Source organism: Amia ocellicauda, chromosome 18 (genome assembly GCF_036373705.1).
Source record: "Amia ocellicauda isolate fAmiCal2 chromosome 18, fAmiCal2.hap1, whole genome shotgun sequence".
In the NCBI taxonomy this organism is placed as follows: Eukaryota; Metazoa; Chordata; class Actinopteri; order Amiiformes; family Amiidae; genus Amia; species Amia ocellicauda.
This window is the reverse complement of record NC_089867.1, coordinates 20,231,806-20,252,249: the sequence shown is the minus strand read 5'-3', so window position 1 is coordinate 20,252,249 and position 20,444 is coordinate 20,231,806. Positions and strand designations below refer to the sequence as shown.

Below are 20,444 nucleotides of genomic sequence, written 5' to 3'. Positions count from 1 at the left end.
TACTCTTTCAGTCACTTAATCTATATTAATAATTTGTGCAATAATGCAGTCAAGTTTCTGAGAATTTAGAGTTACATCTGTTCTAAGTCACATAATCAACTTACATCCTTATTTATAAAGCCTGGTGCCACATTAGGAGATTTGGTGGTTTAAATACACCAACACACAATAATTGTCATATACTGAAGTGAGGCATAAACAAATGTTGAGATGTTTTTGTTCTGTTCACACAGAGAAATAAGAAAGTAAAAACTGTTGACTTTCCATAGTTCTGTAATGACGTGGGATGTTCTTTGCTACTTAATTGTGTAGTAATAGCCACATGAAGATGTATGGGGTTAATTGGAATTGGTTAGAGTCTCAGCGAGAGGTTGACAAACTACAGACAAACCAATAAGTGAAATAAGGAACGCAGGACGAGCTGACTGATAGCAGCACAAGACAATCCCTCCCATTTAAAAGCGATACAGTCAGAGTTGTAGTGAGATGTATATTGAATACATGGGGCTATTTGAGATTTGTCCTTCATGGGTTGGCTCCAATATTTTGTCCCCAAATGAAATATACTTGTACTAGCACTTTATTCAGCTGCTACTATTTGTATCTGTTGTACACTTATTTTTATATAAAGTGTTTATTTTACTGATCTCTAAGCTGGCTCGATTTTATTCTTCGCTTGATATTTAATAACTAGACCATACTGGTATAAAAAGGTGGTTACAGCATATAGTTTAAATATCATAATACTGCACCCTTACCCTGCTCTTCCATCTCTTCACCGAGAATGGCCTGACACAGGTTTGTTTCGTGCACTTCGGATACCAATGCAATGACTTGGGGGTTCTGGCCCCAATGGGGACTCAAAACCCATTGCCACAATGCAGAGATCTTACCGCATCACTAAAAGGCCTAGCTTACACAGCCCCGGAGAACCCTTAGGCCAGTATGCCATCGCCTTTCGCTATTTAACCCGACGACGATATAACAAGTTCCCTCCAGCTGCAAGGGAAAACCTAGCCAATGCTGTCCGCCATCAGGTCCGCCTTGCCACCCTCCTAACATTCGATGCTGCACTTAACCAGGCCAAGCTTGTAGAGGACATCCTGGGAGAACAAACACCGAGTCCCAACGCTGCTATGCCACCACCCTGCCTCAACGCTCACCGCATCCAGGCCCCCATGACCTCAGCCCCTGGAAAGGCCCTGCCCAGCCGCCTGGTGAGTCCTTTGGATGTAATGATTGCTATGTCATGCTTCGTGTCGACGGTGTCCCCTGCTGCACCCTGCTGGACACTGGCTCCACCGTCACCCTCATCAACCCCGGCCTACTGAAACCAGACCAGGCTGCCCTCACCACTGCGAGCGGCGAACATGCCACCATGCACAGTCGGGCCCAGATGCACCTAGACATAGGGGCCGCACCTTCTCCACGAAGTATGGGTCACCAGAGAAAGACCCTGAGCTCCGAAAAGTCCGAGGATGGGTGGCCGAGGGTCGCAGACCAGGCTGGGAAGAGGTCGTCGTGGAGTTGTTTAATCTGTGGAGCCTGTGATCCCAGTGGCCGGGGTTGGCCCTCCATGAGGGAGTGCTGCCACGTTTGTGGATTGAGCTGTCAAGGGCAAGGGCAGTTTAAGGGATGTGGGGTTTGTGAAAGTGTGTATGGAGGGTGGCGGGTCAGTTCGGGGACCCTATCTGTCTGTGTGTGAGTAAGTATATGTGTGTCTATGCCTACATTCAGGGTGTTATTGTTTTGGGTTAGGGAGCGATGATTGGCGGGTGTGGGTCATGTGTTAATGATAATTAAGCACAATTATTAATATGAGCTAAGTAATTATCAGTTTAATTTCTCTCAGTTAAGGAGTCTGTCTCAAAGTGTCCCAGGATTAAAACAGCACCCCACCGCATATTAAACAAATTATACTAAATTAAATTAAGAATTTATATTATCCTGCTCTCCTGTATTTACTGTGGGGGTGAATTGTCCTCCACATCAAACCTTTCACAGGAAACATCTGAACCAGTATCATCTCTTCCTCTGTACTTCTGCCATTGAACACAGTGATTATATCACTTTATATCCTGGTGTGAGGAATCCAAGCTCTAAAAACAAATTAGCATTTTTCCATCTTATAAGCTAAGGATGTGCATTAAACTTTCAGTACATATTCAGAAAGTAGGTACCCCCGTGAATGTAAATAATAATAATAATAATAATAATAATAATAATAATAATAGTATTATTAATAGTAAAGAGATTACTTGATTAAGCTGGAGCATAGATTGGCCCAGCAGGCAGGCTGTCATCACCCGGGCCGCAGGACTTTGAATGTGTGTAGGAAGTTAAAAGCGTAAATATTAAAAGTGTCTTCAACTTGTTTCTTTCTCGTTCGGTTTTATTTAAGTGTTTTATGTTTTGTGTATGAGTATAAAACCCATTTGAAGCATTTTACATGTATACAAAAGACGTATTATTCACTAAATCAAGATTTTATTTCCTTATAGTTTCAGATTGTTGACGCTCCATTAAGTTTTTCAACTAAACAGAAGAACGAAAATAATGTTAAAATAATGTAACTGTAATTAACTATAACATATGGCACATGACGTCACACTTACCCCTGATCAACACACACAGCATCTCGGTACCTCTCAGCGGACATTTAGTTGCTAAAAGTCTTGTCTTTCTTGTCTTGTCTCCCTTAAAATGTCGTGGCCATCACAGACCTGCTCTGGTCTCCGCAATTTAAATTCAGTTTAACTTTCGGTTTCTATTATGTCAGTGGTGTGACAGGTTTATTCCTGTTTGTAATAAAGCACGGTGTCTACAGCATCGTGGGTCTCGGATTATTACAGTTTCACATTAAACTAGTTGTTTTTGGCTCGGAATACATTGAGGGATTAAGACATCTGCTTATTAGGATTATGGCCGAAGTTTGTTTTTGACTCCTAGAATACACCCATCAAAGAAAGGTTATTATGAGTTGTTGTCTTGCAAAATGTACTGACCTTGCCTTTGTTTTACTGTAACGTACGTGCTTTTGGTATATGCGATGACAATACTTTGGTACTTACATTATAGTTTTTCTTTCAGAAAAGAAACCCCCAGTAAAACCATAAACACCGAATTATCTTTAATGAAAACAATGCAAAACCAGAAACACATGAGGAATTGTGTATTTCAGATAATCTCCCTGGTTATTTTCAGGGACTGCTGTAAACACTTGCTATTCTCTAACTTTGTATTAGTGCAACCAAAATGCAATTATGCTTGCTATGTAATCCTTACCAAAAAGATGCTCTAGCTCTTACCCAATTACTGTGAACTGCAAATACCACTTGAATCAATGTACTAATTAACACAATAGTGGGTGATTCCATTAATAAATGACTACATTATTAATTGCTTGTTGCAGTGGGCTGTTCTTGTCCAATAATATTTCAAATGTTATGATCTATCACTATTTTCTGGTAATAGTGTGAGGATCATTATATATTGGGTTGAGTCAATTGCAAGGATGTTCTCCTGTATATCAAAAATGTTTTTATTTTGTGTGTCATTATTCAGAAGACAAGCACATAAACCTGGTCTTAACAATTTAAGGACATTAGAATACTTTAAGAATATAAAAAGAAAAGTGTAATATGTACACAAGGAACTGCTTAGAAATTGAAGATGTTAAATATCAATTTAAGGGCTGTGCCAAATATAACATTTGATTTACCTACTCAGCAAAAATATAAACTTGTACCCTATTGTTTAATTTATTTTCAGAAGCCACTTTTTACAAGTTACAGCAAAACACAATTGGGTAATTTTTTATATTTTTTTACAGAGGTTACAATCGCAGGCAGGTCAAAGTATTGTCCCAAACAACAGTCTTTTCTAAATTTTAATTAACAAGACAGTTGCTACTACTTGCCCAATATGCAAAGTTAATTGTAAGACAATCTTAAACATGGAAGTAGTTAGGGATGGTACTGCTATTGTTTTTTTTGCCAGTAAAGAAACCCTTATGTGTGGCCTGCATGGCACATACGCCATAGTCCCCATTTTTTTATTCAATCAGCCTACATAGTCTATTTGAGCAAAGTCAGGCAGAGGAGTGAAAAACATGACTGTTATAAAAAAGGTTTGGTTAAAAATATTCTTCCCCTTGTTATTGTTCCCCTGCAATAAAAACTAAAAGAGTTTACTTGTCCTTCATGGGTTGGCTGCAATATTTTGTCCCCAAATGAAATATACTTGTACTAGCACTTTACTACTATTTGCTACTATTGCTACTATTTGTATCTGTTGTACACTTATTTTTATATAAAGTGTTTATTTTACTGATCTCTAAGCTGGCTCGATTTTATTCTTCGCTTGATATTTAATAACTAGACCATACTGGTATAAAAAGGTGGTTACAGCATATAGTTTAAATATCATAATACTGCACCCTTACCCTGCTCTTCCATCTCTTCACCGAGAATGGCCTGACACAGGTTTGTTTCGTGCACTTCGGATACCAATGCAATGACTTGGGGGTTCTGGCACCAATGGGGACTCAAAACCCATTGCCACAATGCAGAGATCTTACCGCATCACTAAAAGGCCTAGCTTACACAGCCCCGGAGAACCCTTAGGCCAGTATGCCATCGCCTTTCGCTATTTAACCCGACGAGGATATAACAAGTTCCCTCCAGCTGCAAGGGAAAACCTAGCCAATGCTGTCCGCCATCAGGTCCGCCTTGCCACCCTCCTAACATTCGATGCTGCACTTAACCAGGCCAAGCTTGTAGAGGACATCCTGGGAGAACAAACACCGAGTCCCAACGCTGCTATGCCACCACCCTGCCTCAACGCTCACCGCATCCAGGCCCCCATGACCTCAGCCCCTGGAAAGGCCCTGCCCAGCCGCCTGGTGAGTCCTTTGGATGTAATGATTGCTATGTCATGCTTCGTGTCGATGGTGTCCCCTGCTGCACCCTGCTGGACACTGGCTCCACCGTCACCCTCATCAACCCCGGCCTACTGAAACCAGAGCAGGCTGCCCTCACCACTGCGAGCGGCGAACATGCCACCATGCACAGTCGGGCCCAGATGCACCTAGACATAGGGGCCGCACCTTCTCCACGAAGTATGGGTCACCAGAGAAAGACCCTGAGCTCCGAAAAGTCCGAGGATGGGTGGCCGAGGGTCGCAGACCAGGCTGGGAAGAGGTCGTCGTGGAGTTGTTTAATCTGTGGAGCCTGTGATCCCAGTGGCCGGGGTTGGCCCTCCGTGAGGGAGTGCTGCCACGTTTGTGGATTGAGCTGTCCACTGGTGAAGAACGGTGGCAGATTGCCGTTCCAGGGGCCTTGCGAGACAAGGTGCTTGCATCTTACCATGGCACCAGAAAGGCCGGCCATTTCGGGGTGACCAGTTGGCAGGACTTTCACTGGGGGCAGTGCCGGCGAGATGTGACCAATTATTGCCACCTGTGCGATGCCTGCACCGCCCGTAAGGGTCCCCAGGAGCAGTCACGCACTCCTCTCCAACAGCACGTGGTTGGGGCGCCCATGCACTGGGTGGAGACGGCCCACCACTTCACCACGGGGGTGTGCCAGAAGAGGGGGTACAACCTTCACTGCAAGGGGCTGCACTTCAGTGATGGGGACCTGGTGTGGGTCTTCAGCCCGAAGCGGGTGAAAGGATGCTGCCCAAAGCTGGACAGCAAGTGGGCAGGCCCCTGCCTGGTGGTGGAGCGGTTGGGGGAGGTGGTGTACAAGGTTCGCCTCCCCCCAAAAGGCAAGGCGGTGGTTCTCTACAGGGACCGCCTTGCTCCCTATCGTGGCTGGTTTTTCTTTCAGAAAAGAAACCCCCAGTAAAACCATAAACACCAAATTATCTTTAATGAAAACAATGCAAAACCAGAAACACATGAGGAATTGTGTATTTCAGATAATCTCCCTGGTTATTTTCAGGGACTGCTGTAAACACTTGCTATTCTCTAACTTTGTATTAGTGCAACCAAAATGCAATTATGCTTGCTATGTAATCCTTACCAAAAAGATGCTCTAGCTCTTACCCAATTACTGTGAACTGCAAATACCACTTGAATCAATGTACTAATTAAAACAATAGTGGGTGATTCCATTAATAAATGACTACATTATTAATTGCTTGTTGCAGTGGGCTGTTCTTGTCCAATAATATTTCAAATGTTATGATCTATCACTATTTTCTGGTAATAGTGTGAGGATCATTATATATTGGGTTGAGTCAATTGCAAGGATGTTCTCCTGTATATCAAAAATGTTTTTATTTTGTGTGTCATTATTCAGAAGACAAGCACATAAACCTGGTCTTAACAATTTAAGGACATTAGAATACTTTAAGAATATAAAAAGAAAAGTGTAATATGTACACAAGGAACTGCTTAGAAATTGAAGATGTTAAATATCAATTTAAGGGCTGTGCCAAATATAACATTTGATTTACCTACTCATAGAAAAAATATAAACTTGTACCCTATTGTTTAATTTATTTTCAGAAGCCGCTTTTTACAAGTTACAGCAAAACAAAATTGGGTAATTTTTTATATTTTTTTACAGAGGTTACAATCGCAGGCAGGTCAAAGTATTGTCCCAAACAACAGTCTTTTCTAAATTTTAATTAACAAGACAGTTGCTACTACTTGCCCAATATGCAAAGTTAATTGTAAGACAATCTTAAACATGGAAGTAGTTAGGGATGGTACTGCTATTGTTTTTTTTGCCAGTAAAGAAACCCTTATGTGTGGCCTGCATGGCACATACGCCATAGTCCCCATTTTTTTATTCAATCAGCCTACATAGTCTATTTGAGCAAAGTCAGGCAGAGGAGTGAAAAACATGACTGTTATAAAAAAGGTTTGGTTAAAAATATTCTTCCCCTTGTTATTGTTCCCCTGCAATAAAAACTAAAAGAGTTTACTTGTCCTTCCTAATGAAAGAAGACATTATTTGATCAGATATTTCCTGCTCAGTGTTATACCAACCTGTTCTATGTGTTCTTCATATTTTAATAGTGGAAATGCTTCTTCAGGTTAACTCTAAATGAATTTAGTGGACTGTATTTTAGTTGAATTTTTATGTATACAATTGAGTTCCTGATTGTATTCAAACCCTGCAACCCCTCACCCGACTCTACCAGTTTCTGTGTACCATGTTACACCACAGTCACCACCAGATGGCACTCTAATCCCAGTTTCTGATTTATTCTCTCCTTTAGCTTCCCATCCACCTCATTATTGAATCATCAGTCCAATCTATTACAACCCTCACTGCACCTGACCCTTATTCCCATTCTCACCCTCCCTGCTATAAATATCAATTTTCTTCTTACCCTCAGTGAAGTCTTGAATACATTCTGTTGCAGTTCTGAGCATTAGTCTACTGTTTTAGTCTACTTCGTGATTGACCTTAGCTTTTCTCCTTCTTGACCATCGCCACTTAACTATCTTTTACTGTTCGCCCCAATCCCAGACCTTTTGCCTTTTTCTTCGACCCTGACATTCGGATTTAATTTACACTGTTTGGGTCAGAGCATCTCCAAAACTGCAGCTCTTGTGGGGTGTTCCCGGTCTGCAGTGGTCAGTACCTATCAAAAGTGCTCCAAGGAAAGAAAAGCGGTGAACCGGTGACAGGGTCATGGGCGGCCAAGGCTCACTGATGCACGTGGGGAGTGAAGGCTGGCCCGTGTGGTCCGATCCAACAGATGAGCTACTGTAAATACTGTAAATACATCTACAGATCCCAAATCAGACACATTGCAGGTAAAGGATTTTTGTTGGGTGAACATGCATGTGCTTATTGCAGAAGTTATGTCTCTCTGGTAGTCCTACGAAACACCTTGATTTTAATCTGATGAGAGAGAAAATAATAAATTAATCACACTGACTTTCACAAACATACATAAACTATATTACAATTATATACAATTAGGGGCAAAACATCCATATAAGACAAAGTAATAAAGAGCTCAGATGAAAATAAACAGCAAGCAGTTCACTTATTCTTACATATTTGTATCTACCTCACCTGTCACTCCAGGTCAAGTGGTTGACTCCTGTTTCAAAAAATAGTAATTACTATTATTTTGAAATTTTAACTGTAGCTATAATAGGTTGTATTTAATCTTTAATGAAAATGTTCCAAGTCGCAAAAGTGATTGTGTTGTAATGTTTTCTTAAGTTGTATAATATTGGCAGTTCATGCTGTGTGTTTTGCAGAACATCCTGTTTCTCTGTGTTGGGATTTTTCATAGATGGAAACTTTATGCTACTGTAAAAATCATGTGGAGTAGGATCTCTGGTGATGTGTAATACTAAAACCTGGAGCACAAGCATCGGTCCCAGCAGACATTATTGGGTGATGTAAGTGACTGCTTTAACATTTTTAATTTCACCTGGAAGAAAAATAAAAAAATAAAAAAATAAAAAATATATACACTCACCTAAAGGATTATTAGGAACACCATACTAATACTGTGTTTGACCCCCTTTCGCCTTCAGAACTGCCTTAATTCTACGTGGCCTTGATTCAACAAGGTGCTGAAAGCATTCTTTAGAAATGTTGGCCCATATTGATAGGATAGCATCTTGCAGTTGATGGAGATTTGTGGGATGCACATCCAGGGCACGAAGCTCCCGTTCCACCACATCCCAAAGATGCTCTATTGGGTTGAGATCTGGTGACTGTGGGGGCCAGTTTAGTACAGTGAACTCATTGTCATGTTCAAGAAACCAATTTGAAATTATTCGACCTTTGTGACATGGTGCATTATCCTGCTGGAAGTAGCCATCAGAGGATGGGTACATGGTGGTCATAAAGGGATGGACATGGTCAGAAACAATGCTCAGGTAGGCCGTAGCATTTAAACGATGCCCAATTGGCACTAAGGGGCCTAAAGTGTGCCAAGAAAACATCCCCCACACCATTACACCACCACCACCAGCCTGCACAGTGGTAACAAGGCATGATGGATCCATGTTCTCATTCTGTTTACGCCAAATTCTGACTCTACCATCTGAATGTCTCAACAGAAATCGAGACTCATCAGACCAGGCAACATTTTTCCAGTCTTCAACTGTCCAATTTTGGTGAGCTTGTGCAAATTGTAGCCTCTTTTTCCTATTTGTAGTGGAGATGAGTGGTACCCGGTGGGGTCTTCTGCTGTTGTAGCCCATCTGCCTCAAGGTTGTACGTGTTGTGGCTTCACAAATGCTTTGCTGCATACCTCGGTTGTAACGAGTGGTTATTTCAGTCAAAGTTGCTCTTCTATCAGCTTGAATCAGTCGGCCCATTCTCCTCTGACCTCTAGCATCAACAAGGCATTTTCGCCCACAGGACTGCCGCATACTGGATGTTTTTCCCTTTTCACACCATTCTTTGTATACCCTAGAAATGGTTGTGCGTGAAAATCCCAGTAACTGAGCAGATTGTGAAATACTCAGACCGGCCCGTCTGGCACCAACAACCATGCCACGCTCAAAATTGCTTAAATCACCTTTCTTTCCCATTCAGACATTCAGTTTGGAGTTCAGGAGATTGTCTTGACCAGGACCACACCCCTAAATGCATTGAAGCAACTGCCATGTGATTGGTTGGTTAGATAATTGCATTAATGAGAAATTGAACAGGTGTTCCTAATAATCCTTTAGGTGAGTGTATATATATATATATATATATATATATATATATATATATATATATATATATTTTTTTTTTAATTAAGAAAGGCAGGTTTCTGTAGTTCTGATGTAGACAACTAGCATAATGTATACCATGATAAAACTGTTATTTTACAAATATATAACTTTTTTTGTACATTTTTGTGAGAAACAACCCCATACATTTCTGTGTTAACACATTTCAACTAGACTGCAATTTATATTTAAACTGCGATTCTTTTAATATAGTTTTATAGTTCTAATAACAACAGTAAGAAATAAAGAGTTTTAGATATTTGTACTTTTTCTCACCTGTAATGTTTGCCAAGTTATACAATTACTTCCCCCCACAATAGGTTATCTTTTGTTAGGTTTTATAATACTGGCAGTTCATGCAGTTGGTTTTGTAGAGTGTTGGGATTCTTTAGAGATAAAAGGCTGGATACTTTCAATATTTGATCCAGTTGTTTAACATGTTATGCTATAATTAAACTACGGTTTCATAACACTCACATATATAAGTGCATAAAGAGAAAGAGAAAAAAAGTGAATAAATACCTGCTGAGCTATATTTTCATGTGAAAATAGGAAATATTTTTAAATTAAAAATGGCACGTTGGGTAGTTTTGATGTAGAGTGTCTAGATCCACTTCACATGCTTTAAATTAGATTAAACGTTAGATTAACATCCTGACCTCCTAAACTATACCGATCAAGCCTTTTTTATATATTTATACTTTATGTTTACATTCTTGTGGGAACCAATTCCATCCCATAGGCTTCAATGTTCATGTATTTCAGATATTGACAATGTTGGAGAGCTATTTACCTACAAAATGTGCCTCTTTAATAAATACACTTCCAACCCACAGGTCAGAAAACACTTTTAATGTGCAATAAAATGTAAATGCTCGTCCCATGTATTACATATTATTACAATATTTGAATAATTAAGTAATATGCAATTAATATAAATACTTTTAAAATCATAATATATAGTGCAAATACAATTTTACTACACAATGTTTACACAATCTTACCTGTTTCACAGTGTAGCTTTTTTTCCCTGTGTCGGACAAATACCACTATTCCTGTTACTCCTACTGTTGCAATCACTAGCACCACTATGATGCCAGCTATCAGACCAGTACGGTCAGGTTTCTCTTCGCACTCCGTGTCAGATGAAGAGGTTCCACTCTTCTTTGTTATTTGCCCCAATAATTCACAGCTTTAAAAGAAGAGAAAGGCTGATACATAAAACGAAGAGAACTTCATAACATATTATAAACAATACACAACTATATGAATCTTTTCATACATACATATGTACCTTTCTCAAGTAATACGGTTATTTTTCAAGAATAATAAAGCATGAGGAAAAGGAAACATACTCTGTGTGGCGTTGGCATGAAACAGAAATGCCGTCTGAAAATGTGTTGGCAGGGCAGTCCGCACACACAGTGTCAGTCCAATATGATCCTTCACAGTGGAAATGAAATACAAAATACAATCCATTCAAATATACAAAACTGACAATAATATTCCAGCAGTTATGAAAATGGATTCAGGAGAGTTAGTTTTCTGTTTATTATGAACACATTTTCAACATTAATAGTTTTGTATTCTCAGACAATCAGTGGATCTCGGAGACATTTACTGTGGAGTTCCTATATAATTAAAGAATACAGTGCTCTATTCTACTGTCTGAATGTGCTAGTGAACATAGACATAATGTGCACCTTACCATTATGTTTTATAAACTGTCCAGGTTTACAGGTGCTGTGTTTCTGACACAGTTTACAGCCCTCCTTATTTGGTTCCTCACAATAATACCCGTTCACACAAGTACACAGTGCGTCTGAGGAGGATGTACAGCGCCTCAGAGTCTCTAAACCCAGTCCTGTGGGACAATTGAAGAAAATGCTTGCATATAGTAAATATTCTAACCGTACAATACTACTACATCCTAATCATACAGTGTATCACTGCAGGAGAAGGCAGTCTGCAACGGGGATTTCAGAACTGCAGCTAAGAGACCACAGCAGCAACAATCCTGCAAAGGCTGTAACCAACACACAACCACACTCTCTGAGTTCATTAACAGCTGTGTGCTCATCTCACTGCAGGACAGGAAACTGACACTGTGCTACCAAAATGGGTGGGTGGAGTTCTTTCAGCATCCATCAGTACATCTCTTCACACACTGTAGTAGTATACTCACCTGCATCACAGACACTGCATGGACGGCATTTATCTAAGCCATTAGGCTGGTCAGTGAAGGTCTCATGAACACACGGTATACAGGAGGTGCTGGAGAAGTCTGTGCAGTGACGATTAACTCGATTGCCTAGTGAAGAGGATTAAGATGACCAGTCCAGTTAGAACAACACACTGCACTGACATGACAACAAACACTGTACAGCACGACTGACATCAAAGGAGCAGGTCACCAAGAAAGACAAGCAAAATAGATATCTGTGTGTCAGTCATTCAATCAAGTGCATCAAGTGCTTGCATCAAATGGTATGTCACAGTTGTGATCAGGTCTAGGCCTCAGGCAGTTGACTTATGCCCCGTTTCCACTTAACATAATAACGTAATAATGCAACACAGTTTAATTCTCCCGCAGAGAAATACTATAGAGTTAAGCTATATTGTCAATGTTAAACGGATCTTGATACAGTGAGAAGTAATACATTTTTATTTATTTTTTAAATGCACTACACAAAAAATAAACTAGATGAAACAGGAGCAGATACGTCGAAATGAAGACTTAATTTTCTAACAAATGCTATCACATTTTTAAGTTTTGTAAATATTTTTTCAATATGTCCCGGTTTCTAATTTTGAATATCTGGTCACTCCATTAGACTATCTGTTAGATATTGTAAAAACATTTAATTCCAAAGTTTATTGTACTTTAATGTTTAAGGTATTTCAGCTTCCAGTCTTTGGACACTACATCCCAGAATGCAGAGTGTCCCAGAATGTGTTTTGACCTTTGGTGTCTCACATTCACTTCCTAGGGCAGCTGAACCTCATGACAATGAATGGAAATGCAGGCAGCAAAGTTTAAATATATGGTTACAGTATTAGAGAGCTCCTGCTGCTCTCCACAACTAGGGTGGAACCACATTCTTTACTCAGCCTCCGCTCCATTCCCCACACAGGCCTGGCTTCCTTCTATTTACCTGGGGGGCACATAGGACAGCACTCTCCGTTTATACTGTATTCTGCACGGCCACACCCACTGCACAGTTTACATAGAAAGAGCAGGAACAGTATTGTGTTTACCTGAAAATAATTCAATTTTAAATGATTAAATCATAATATTTGTCCATTTGTATAACATTTAATTTAATTCCTACCAAATTCATAAATTATACAGTGAGGGAAAAAAGTATTTGATCCCCTGCTGATTCTGTACGTTTGCCCACTGACAAAGAAATGATCAGTCTATAATTTTAATGGTAGGTGTATTTTAACAGTGAGAGACAGAATAACAATTTCATTTCAATTTCGCATTTCAAAAAAGTTATAAATTGATTTGCATGTTAATGAGGGAAATAAGTATTTGATCCCCTATCAATCAGCAAGATTTCTGGCTCCAAGGTGTCTTTTATACAGGTAACGAGCTGAGATTAGGAGCAATCTCTTAAAGGGAGTGCTCCTAATCTCAGCTCGTTACCTGTATAAAAGACACCTGGGAGCCAGAACTCTTGCTGATTGATAGGGGATCAAATACTTATTTCCCTCATTAACATGCAAATCAATCTTATCAATTCAAACATACTCTTCCATTACTACAGATAACCATGATATAACACGTTATATTTAAATAAACTAATGTGTGGAATTAATCATAATGTTAAGTGTATAATGAAGTTTCAATGTACATTTAATACAATGTCAGTGCTTGTAATTAGTTTATTTGTATGTTCAGTCTACTAAAAGCCTATACTTATACTATTAACCTTATGTTCATGACATTTCCTTACTACTTTGAAACATTTACTATAGATCCCCAAACAAAATAATAAATAACAATACAATTCGTACAAAATGGCTAACAGAGTTAAATTGTATTATCTTAGACTTTTCTTACAGTCCAATGTGTGGTTTTAATGTCCAGTGACATTGTACAGAGGTCTTCCCTTCATGACCTGGGGATCTCATAGCACACAGTAGAGGCAGCAGACGTCTGGTGGAAATCACAAAACATCCATTATTACAGATTAGTCCCTGACATATTTACCTAATTGTTTTACATATAAAAACATAAAAGCTGAACGTATAGTTCTAGCTACACATTCTCAGACATTTCTTTGGAGTTTGAACGACCATCCTGTCAATTACTATGGGGTGGCAGTCAAATATTTACAAACCCCCTGGTCATAGTGCTGTCTTTTTTGTTTTCTGTAAGACAAATCAGTGTTTCACATAAAACTCTGGAAATATGTAATAAATATGTATAGTTTAATGAACAATATCAACTTAATATCTCAGATAATATATTTGTCTAAAGCAGAGTGTCAATACATTAAAGTACAAGTGACTCATATGTGATTAAAAAGACTGAGACTGTATACAGTTGAATATCATTACAGTTTAGTATTTGTATACTTTTAAATGAAACTCCAGATACATTGTTATGGTTCAAATGTAATTGAAAGGTCTTACAACTAGTTTTGAAATATAATCATCACTAAACCTCTATGTAATTAAACATATCTTACCCAATAAAATATTGCTGCTCACAAAATTATAAGCTTTTGAACAACATTCACAGTGATAAGCCTTGCTTGAGAAAACATCACATGATAAGCTGCTGATTGGAAACAGCTGACTGTGGAGTGTAATAGAGAAGCTCCAAGCAAACCTTTCACTTTCAATTAACATAACAAGATTGTTTAGGGTTATATGTATTTTAAATCAAAAACATTTTCTGTAATGTTTACCCGACTGATCCAGTAACACAAGTAAATGTCCAGTAAAACCTGCAGCACCTGATTAACAAAAGGTGTAAATATGAACCCTCTCAGTGATCAGAATAAACTGAATACACATCTATTTCGAGTTTCTATCAACTACTTGCAATATTGCATGTTTAATAACCACTAGCTTCTGTATTTTCAGACTGATATTCCCTTTTCGTTGTTTTCGTGACCTGATTCTTATGAAGTTTTAAACTGTGTAAATTCTGCGTATTTATTATTGTCCTTATGCATTTTTTATACACAGAAATATGTTTCTGCTTCGTCATGTTCATGCTTCATGTAGTTTTTGTAATGTATCTTTCCACAGCTTTACATTAACGTTAATTGTAAAGTGCTTTGAAACTATCCTTACCACAAAAAGGCACTGGTATAAACTGACTAACTTGTCCTTTTCTTTTCTTCTGTTTAAGTTACAGATTGTGTGGAAAGAATTTGATTGTTTTCCAGCTCTGTTATGTACAGAATGCTGATACTAATATTCTTTAAAAAAAAAAAAAAAAGTGAAAGTGAAATAGTTTTCTAATGGAAATCAAGTAAAAACAATTTCACAATAAATAAGGGGATATTAGTCTATATCGAAACCATACTGGAATTATTAATTTTGTGTTATTTAAACATTTGTGTCACACTTTACAATAATGGGCATCAATGCTTATGAATGCTACAGGAATATCACATTAAATACCTTGTGTACTTTATCTAAGTTCTGCTGTTAATCACATTTATAACAAGGTTAAGGTTCAGTGTTCAGGACATGGTTAGAGGTCAGAGCTTAGATCTTATAAATGAGATCAACATCAGAACTCAGTCGAAGTGCATAAGGCATTCATGTGCTACAAACATACAATCCCCAGTGTGTGCACACTTCTTGTTCAGAGTGGGTTTGGTGGGGGGCTCAGAATCACTGAAACTGCTACTGTTCCTGTGAGATTAATTTAGAATTGTTGGCCATTATTGTAAAATATTACCATATGTGCACTGCAGTTATCACAGCTTCACTTCACCCTACTTCAGTTCACCATCAGAGGTCCTTCTCACCGGTATACTAAACCCTGTCTCACATTTCCCCAGCACCAAGATCAATCATTCAATTATCATTCCTCCCAACCCATGTGCACTTGTTCCATCCTCCTCCTCTTCCCATTGATCCAGCTCTCACAACCCTGTTACCTGCTTCCCTCTACACAGTATATATTCTCCTCTGTTGCACTCTTCACTTTGTGAAGTCTTGCATTCTCTTGAGTCATTTGTGATCATTATGCTTAGCTTTGTAGCAGCCTGTGTGGTGACCATTGCCTTCTTGGTCCTAACTACCTCTCTTGGATCTCCCTGTCTAGCCTGTTTGCCCAATCGACTGACCACTGGACTGTCCTTGTTTTTTGCCTTTTGGGAGAAAGGCAAACAATCCAACAAGGGAAGATCCATCTAATTAGTCAGCCTGTGATTGGATCTACCATCCTTGTCCCTGAGATCGTTACAGCAGTCAAGTGTCTGAGAATTGAATGTGAAATCGTTCTACATCATATAATCAACCTATATCTTCATTTAGAGACTGGTGCAACTGTTTTGATCACTAAACCCCATCAGCAGATGCAGTGGTGTGAAATAGGCTATGTCAACACATAATAATTCACATACACTAAAATGGGTATAAAACTTTGCAGAACAAGTTTTGTTTTGTCCACACAAACAAATGCCATTAAACACAATACTTTAAATAAGGTTGCACATCAGATAATTCTAGTGATTAAATCAAACAAAAACAAAAGTATCTTATTTCATGTTGCCATTCAGATGAAAAATCCTATAACCTTCATAATACTCATTATTTGTAGTAAAACAAGGCAAATAAACTAAAAAGATTACATTTTTTACAGTATAATTTTTTGCTTTAGTTTCAGTAAAGGCAGTTCACGTTGATTAGCCGTTTGTACTGGGTACTGTGTGCTGTGTACTGCTGTGTACTGTGTACTGTGTGCTGTGTACTGTGTACTGTGTGCTGTGTACTGTGTACTGTGTACTGCTGTGTACTGTGTACTGTGTACTGTGTGCTGTGTACTGTGTACTGTGTCCTGTGTGCTGTGTACTGTGTGCTGTGTACTGTGTACTGCTGTGTACTGTGTGCTGTGTGCTGTGTACTGTGTACTGTGTGCTGTGTACTGTGTACTGGGTACTGTGTGCTGTGTACTGCTGTGTGCTGTGTACTGTGTGCTGTGTGCTGTGTACTGTGTACTGTGTGCTGCTGTGTACTGTGTGCTGTGTACTGTGTGCTGTGTGCTGTGTACTGCTGTGTACTGTGTGCTGTGTACTGTGTACTGGGTACTGTGTGCTGTGTACTGTGTACTGGGTACTGTGTGCTGTGTACTGTGTGCTGTGTACTGTGTACTGGGTACTGTGTGCTGTGTACTGTGTGCTGTGTACTGTGTGCTGTGTACTGTGTACTGGGTACTGTGTGCTGTGTACTGTGTACTGGGTACTGTGTGCTGTGTACTGTGTACTGTGTACTGCTGTGTGCTGTGTACTGTGTACTGTGTACTGCTGTGTACTGTGTACTGTGTACTGCTGTGTGCTGTGTACTGTGTGCTGTGTACTGTGTACTGCTGTGTACTGTGTGCTGCTGTGTACTGTGTGCTGTGTACTGTGTGCTGTGTGCTGCTGTGTACTGTGTGCTGTGTACTGTGTACTGCTGTGTACTGCTGTGTACTGTGTGCTGTGTACTGCTGTGTACTGTGTGCTGTGTACTGTGTACTGTGTACTGCTGTGTACTGTGTGCTGTGTACTGTGTACTGCTGTGTGCTGTGTACTGCTGTGTGCTGTGTACTGCTGTGTACTGTGTACTGTGTGCTGTGTACTGCTGTGTGCTGTGTGCTGTGTACTGTGTACTGCTGTGTGCTGTGTACTGCTGTGTGCTGTGTACTGTGTACTGCTGTGTGCTGTGTACTGTGTGCTGCTGTGTACTGTGTGCTGTGTGCTGTGTACTGTGTGCTGTGTACTGCTGTGTACTGTGTGCTGTGTACTGTGTGCTGTGTGCTGTGTACTGCTGTGTACTGCTGTGTACTGTGTGCTGTGTCCTGTGTGCTGTGTACTGTGTGCTTTGTACTGTGTGCTGTGTACTGTGTACTGTGTGCTGTGTACTGTGTGCTGTGTGCTGTGTGCTGTGTGCTGTGTACTGTGTGCTGCTGTGTACTGTGTGCTGTGTACTGTGTACTGTGTGCTGTGTGCTGTGTACTGTGTGCTGCTGTGTACTGTGTGCTGTGTGCTGTGTACTGTGTGCTGTGTACTGTGTGCTGTGTACTGTGTGCTGTGTGCTGCTGTGTACTGTGTGCTGTGTACTGTGTGCTGTGTGCTGTGTACTGTGTGCTGTGTACTGTGTGCTGCTGTGTACTGTGTGCTGTGTACTGTGTACTGTGTGCTGTGTACTGTGTGCTGCTGTGTACTGTGTGCTGCTGTGTACTGTGTGCTGCTGTGTACTGTGTGCTGTGTACTGTGTGCTGTGTGCTGTGTGCTGTGTGCTGTGTACTGTGTGCTGCTGTGTACTGTGTGCTGTGTACTGTGTGCTGTGTGCTGTGTGCTGTGTGCTGTGTACTGTGTGCTGCTGTGTACTGTGTGCTGTGTACTGTGTACTGTGTGCTGTGTACTGTGTGCTGTGTACTGTGTGCTGTGTGCTGTGTACTGTGTGCTGCTGTGTACTGTGTACTGTGTACTGTGTGCTGTGTACTGTGTGCTGCTGTGTACTGTGTACTGTGTGCTGCTGTGTACTGTGTACTGTGTGCTGTGTACTGTGTGCTGCTGTGTACTGTGTGCTGTGTGCTGTGTACTGTGTACTGTGTGCTGTGTACTGTGTACTGTGTGCTGTGTACTGTGTGCTGCTGTGTACTGTGTGCTGTGTGCTGTGTACTGTGTACTGTGTGCTGTGTACTGTGTACTGTGTGCTGTGTACTGTGTGCTGTGTACTGTGTGCTGTGTGCTGTGTACTGTGTGCTGTGTACTGTGTACTGTGTGCTGTGTACTGTGTGCTGTGTACTGTGTGCTGCTGTGTACTGTGTGCTGTGTACTGTGTGCTGTGTGCTGTGTGCTGTGTGCTGTGTACTGTGTGCTGTGTACTGTGTGCTGTGTGCTGTGTGCTGTGTACTGTGTACTGTGTGCTGTGTACTGTGTACTGTGTGCTGTGTACTGTGTGCTGCTGTGTACTGTGTGCTGTGTGCTGTGTACTGTGTACTGTGTGCTGTGTACTGTGTACTGTGTGCTGTGTACTGTGTGCTGCTGTGTACTGTGTACTGTGTGCTGTGTACTGTGTGCTGTGTGCTGTGTACTGTGTGCTGTGTACTGTGTGCTGCTGTGTACTGTGTACTGTGTGCTGTGTACTGTGTGCTGCTGTGTACTGTGTGCTGTGTACTGTGTACTGTGTGCTGTGTACTGTGTACTGTGTGCTGTGTGCTGTGTACTGTGTACTGTGTGCTGTGTACTGTGTGCTGTGTACTGTGTGCTGCTGTGTACTGTGTACTGTGTGCTGTGTGCTGTGTACTGTGTGCTGTGTACTGTGTGCTGTGTACTGTGTGCTGTGTGCTGTGTACTGTGTGCTGTGTGCTGTGTGCTGTGTACTGTGTACTGTGTGCTGTGTACTGTGTACTGTGTGCTGTGTACTGTGTGCTGTGTGCTGTGTACTGTGTACTGTGTGCTGTGTACTGTGTGCTGCTGTGTACTGTGTGCTGTGTGCTGTGTACTGTGTGCTGTGTGCTGTGTACTGTGTGCTGCTGTGTACTGTGTGCTGTGTGCTGTGTACTGTGTGCTGTGTGCTGTGTACTGTGTGCTGTGTGCTGTGTACTGTGTACTGTGAAACTGACTTGTGCATGCGTTTTCAGTTTAGTGTCCATTTTTTTTTTCGGATGTTTCTTTATTTATACTTTTATTTAATGTGTGAAATATAAAACACATACTACGTAGTAGTATAAAACGTGTTGTTCTCCAAATAAAAAATAATATGTTTATTTATAATTTCAGTTTTGCCAGGCAAGTGAAAATGCGCTGATCTTCGACACAACGGAGATGTATGAATAAATAAAATTAACTAAACTACAGCTGTCTGCATGACGTCACACGTACCCGGTAAACCCCCCAATAAACCCCCGAACCTCAGCCACCTGTCAGCGCAGACTCCGGCGCAGACTCCAGCGCAGACTCCGGCGCAGACTCCAGCGCAGACTCCAGCGCAGACTCCGGCCGGCGATCGCGTCCTACAGAACAGCTTCGGTCTGCGGCTCCATTTGCTCTGGGGAACTTTGAGCTTTTCGGTTTCATCACCGAGTGGATGGGCTGCGGTTTCGTTTCTTATTTTTAAATACATATCGGCGGGCATTTTCTTCACTCTTAACCTCAAAATGCATCAAATGTACTTAACCTGCTTTAGCTCCAAGCGGATTGCAGGACTACATTACATAACTACATTGAAATATATTGCATTATAAATTATTCTCTACAAACGTGATTCGCTGTTGTACTTCCACTGCTTTGCGCCAGTTACTTCTTGTTGCCTTTTTTCAAGGAATTAGTTCAAATAGATGTACTTTGCTTTTTACTGTGACGTGGTGTTTGTATAGTGAAGACAATTTGGTATTTGGACGTTTTCTTCTTCTTTCAGAATAGAAACGCACATTCTGTATTCTCTGTAAGAAATCCACAAATAGCCAGGCACTTCCATTGGAATAATCATGAGGACATAGGTATCTCTGATAATCTCCCTGGTTATATCTTTCCATATTCAAAGGGACTATTGC

The 20,444-nt window shown here is 40.6% G+C and overlaps 2 protein-coding genes across 3 annotated transcripts in view; both read right to left on the bottom strand.

The window, feature by feature from the left end:
- Positions 1 to 20,444, bottom strand: part of LOC136714055 (tumor necrosis factor receptor superfamily member 14) — a 42,548-nt gene that overhangs the window by 8,071 nt on the left and 14,033 nt on the right. The window contains exon 1 of one of the 2 annotated variants that reach the window (XM_066691363.1): positions 2,616 to 2,771. The exons of the other annotated variant lie outside the window; for it this stretch is intronic. The gene's annotated coding sequence lies outside the window, so the exon portion shown is untranslated. Of the gene's footprint in view, positions 1 to 2,615; positions 2,772 to 20,444 lie in introns of those variants that run through there. 2 annotated transcript variants of the gene reach the window in all.
- Positions 5,855 to 19,916, bottom strand: LOC136714057 (tumor necrosis factor receptor superfamily member 14-like). The gene is made up of 8 exons (XM_066691366.1): positions 19,812 to 19,916; positions 13,779 to 13,874; positions 12,865 to 12,967; positions 11,895 to 12,020; positions 11,418 to 11,573; positions 11,065 to 11,152; positions 10,714 to 10,901; positions 5,855 to 7,865 (listed from the first exon to the last, which is right to left on the bottom strand). The coding sequence occupies exons 2-8, from the start codon at positions 13,809 to 13,811 to the stop codon at positions 7,861 to 7,863; spliced, it is 699 nt and encodes a 232-aa protein (XP_066547463.1). The 5' UTR covers positions 13,812 to 13,874; positions 19,812 to 19,916; the 3' UTR covers positions 5,855 to 7,860.

What these genes read in the sequence shown, in the direction of transcription:
- LOC136714057 (XM_066691366.1), bottom strand. Translation starts at nt 13,811, where the DNA reads ATGTCACTGGACATTAAAACCACACATTGGACT. An exon ending in CTGTCCTATGTGCCCCCCAG is followed by an intron (nt 12,021 to 12,864) that starts GTAAATAGAAGG and finishes CCTCTTCACTAG; the next exon opens with GCAATCGAGTTAATCGTCAC. An exon ending in ATGCAGTGTCTGTGATGCAG is followed by an intron (nt 11,574 to 11,894) that starts GTGAGTATACTA and finishes ATTGTCCCACAG; the next exon opens with GACTGGGTTTAGAGACTCTG.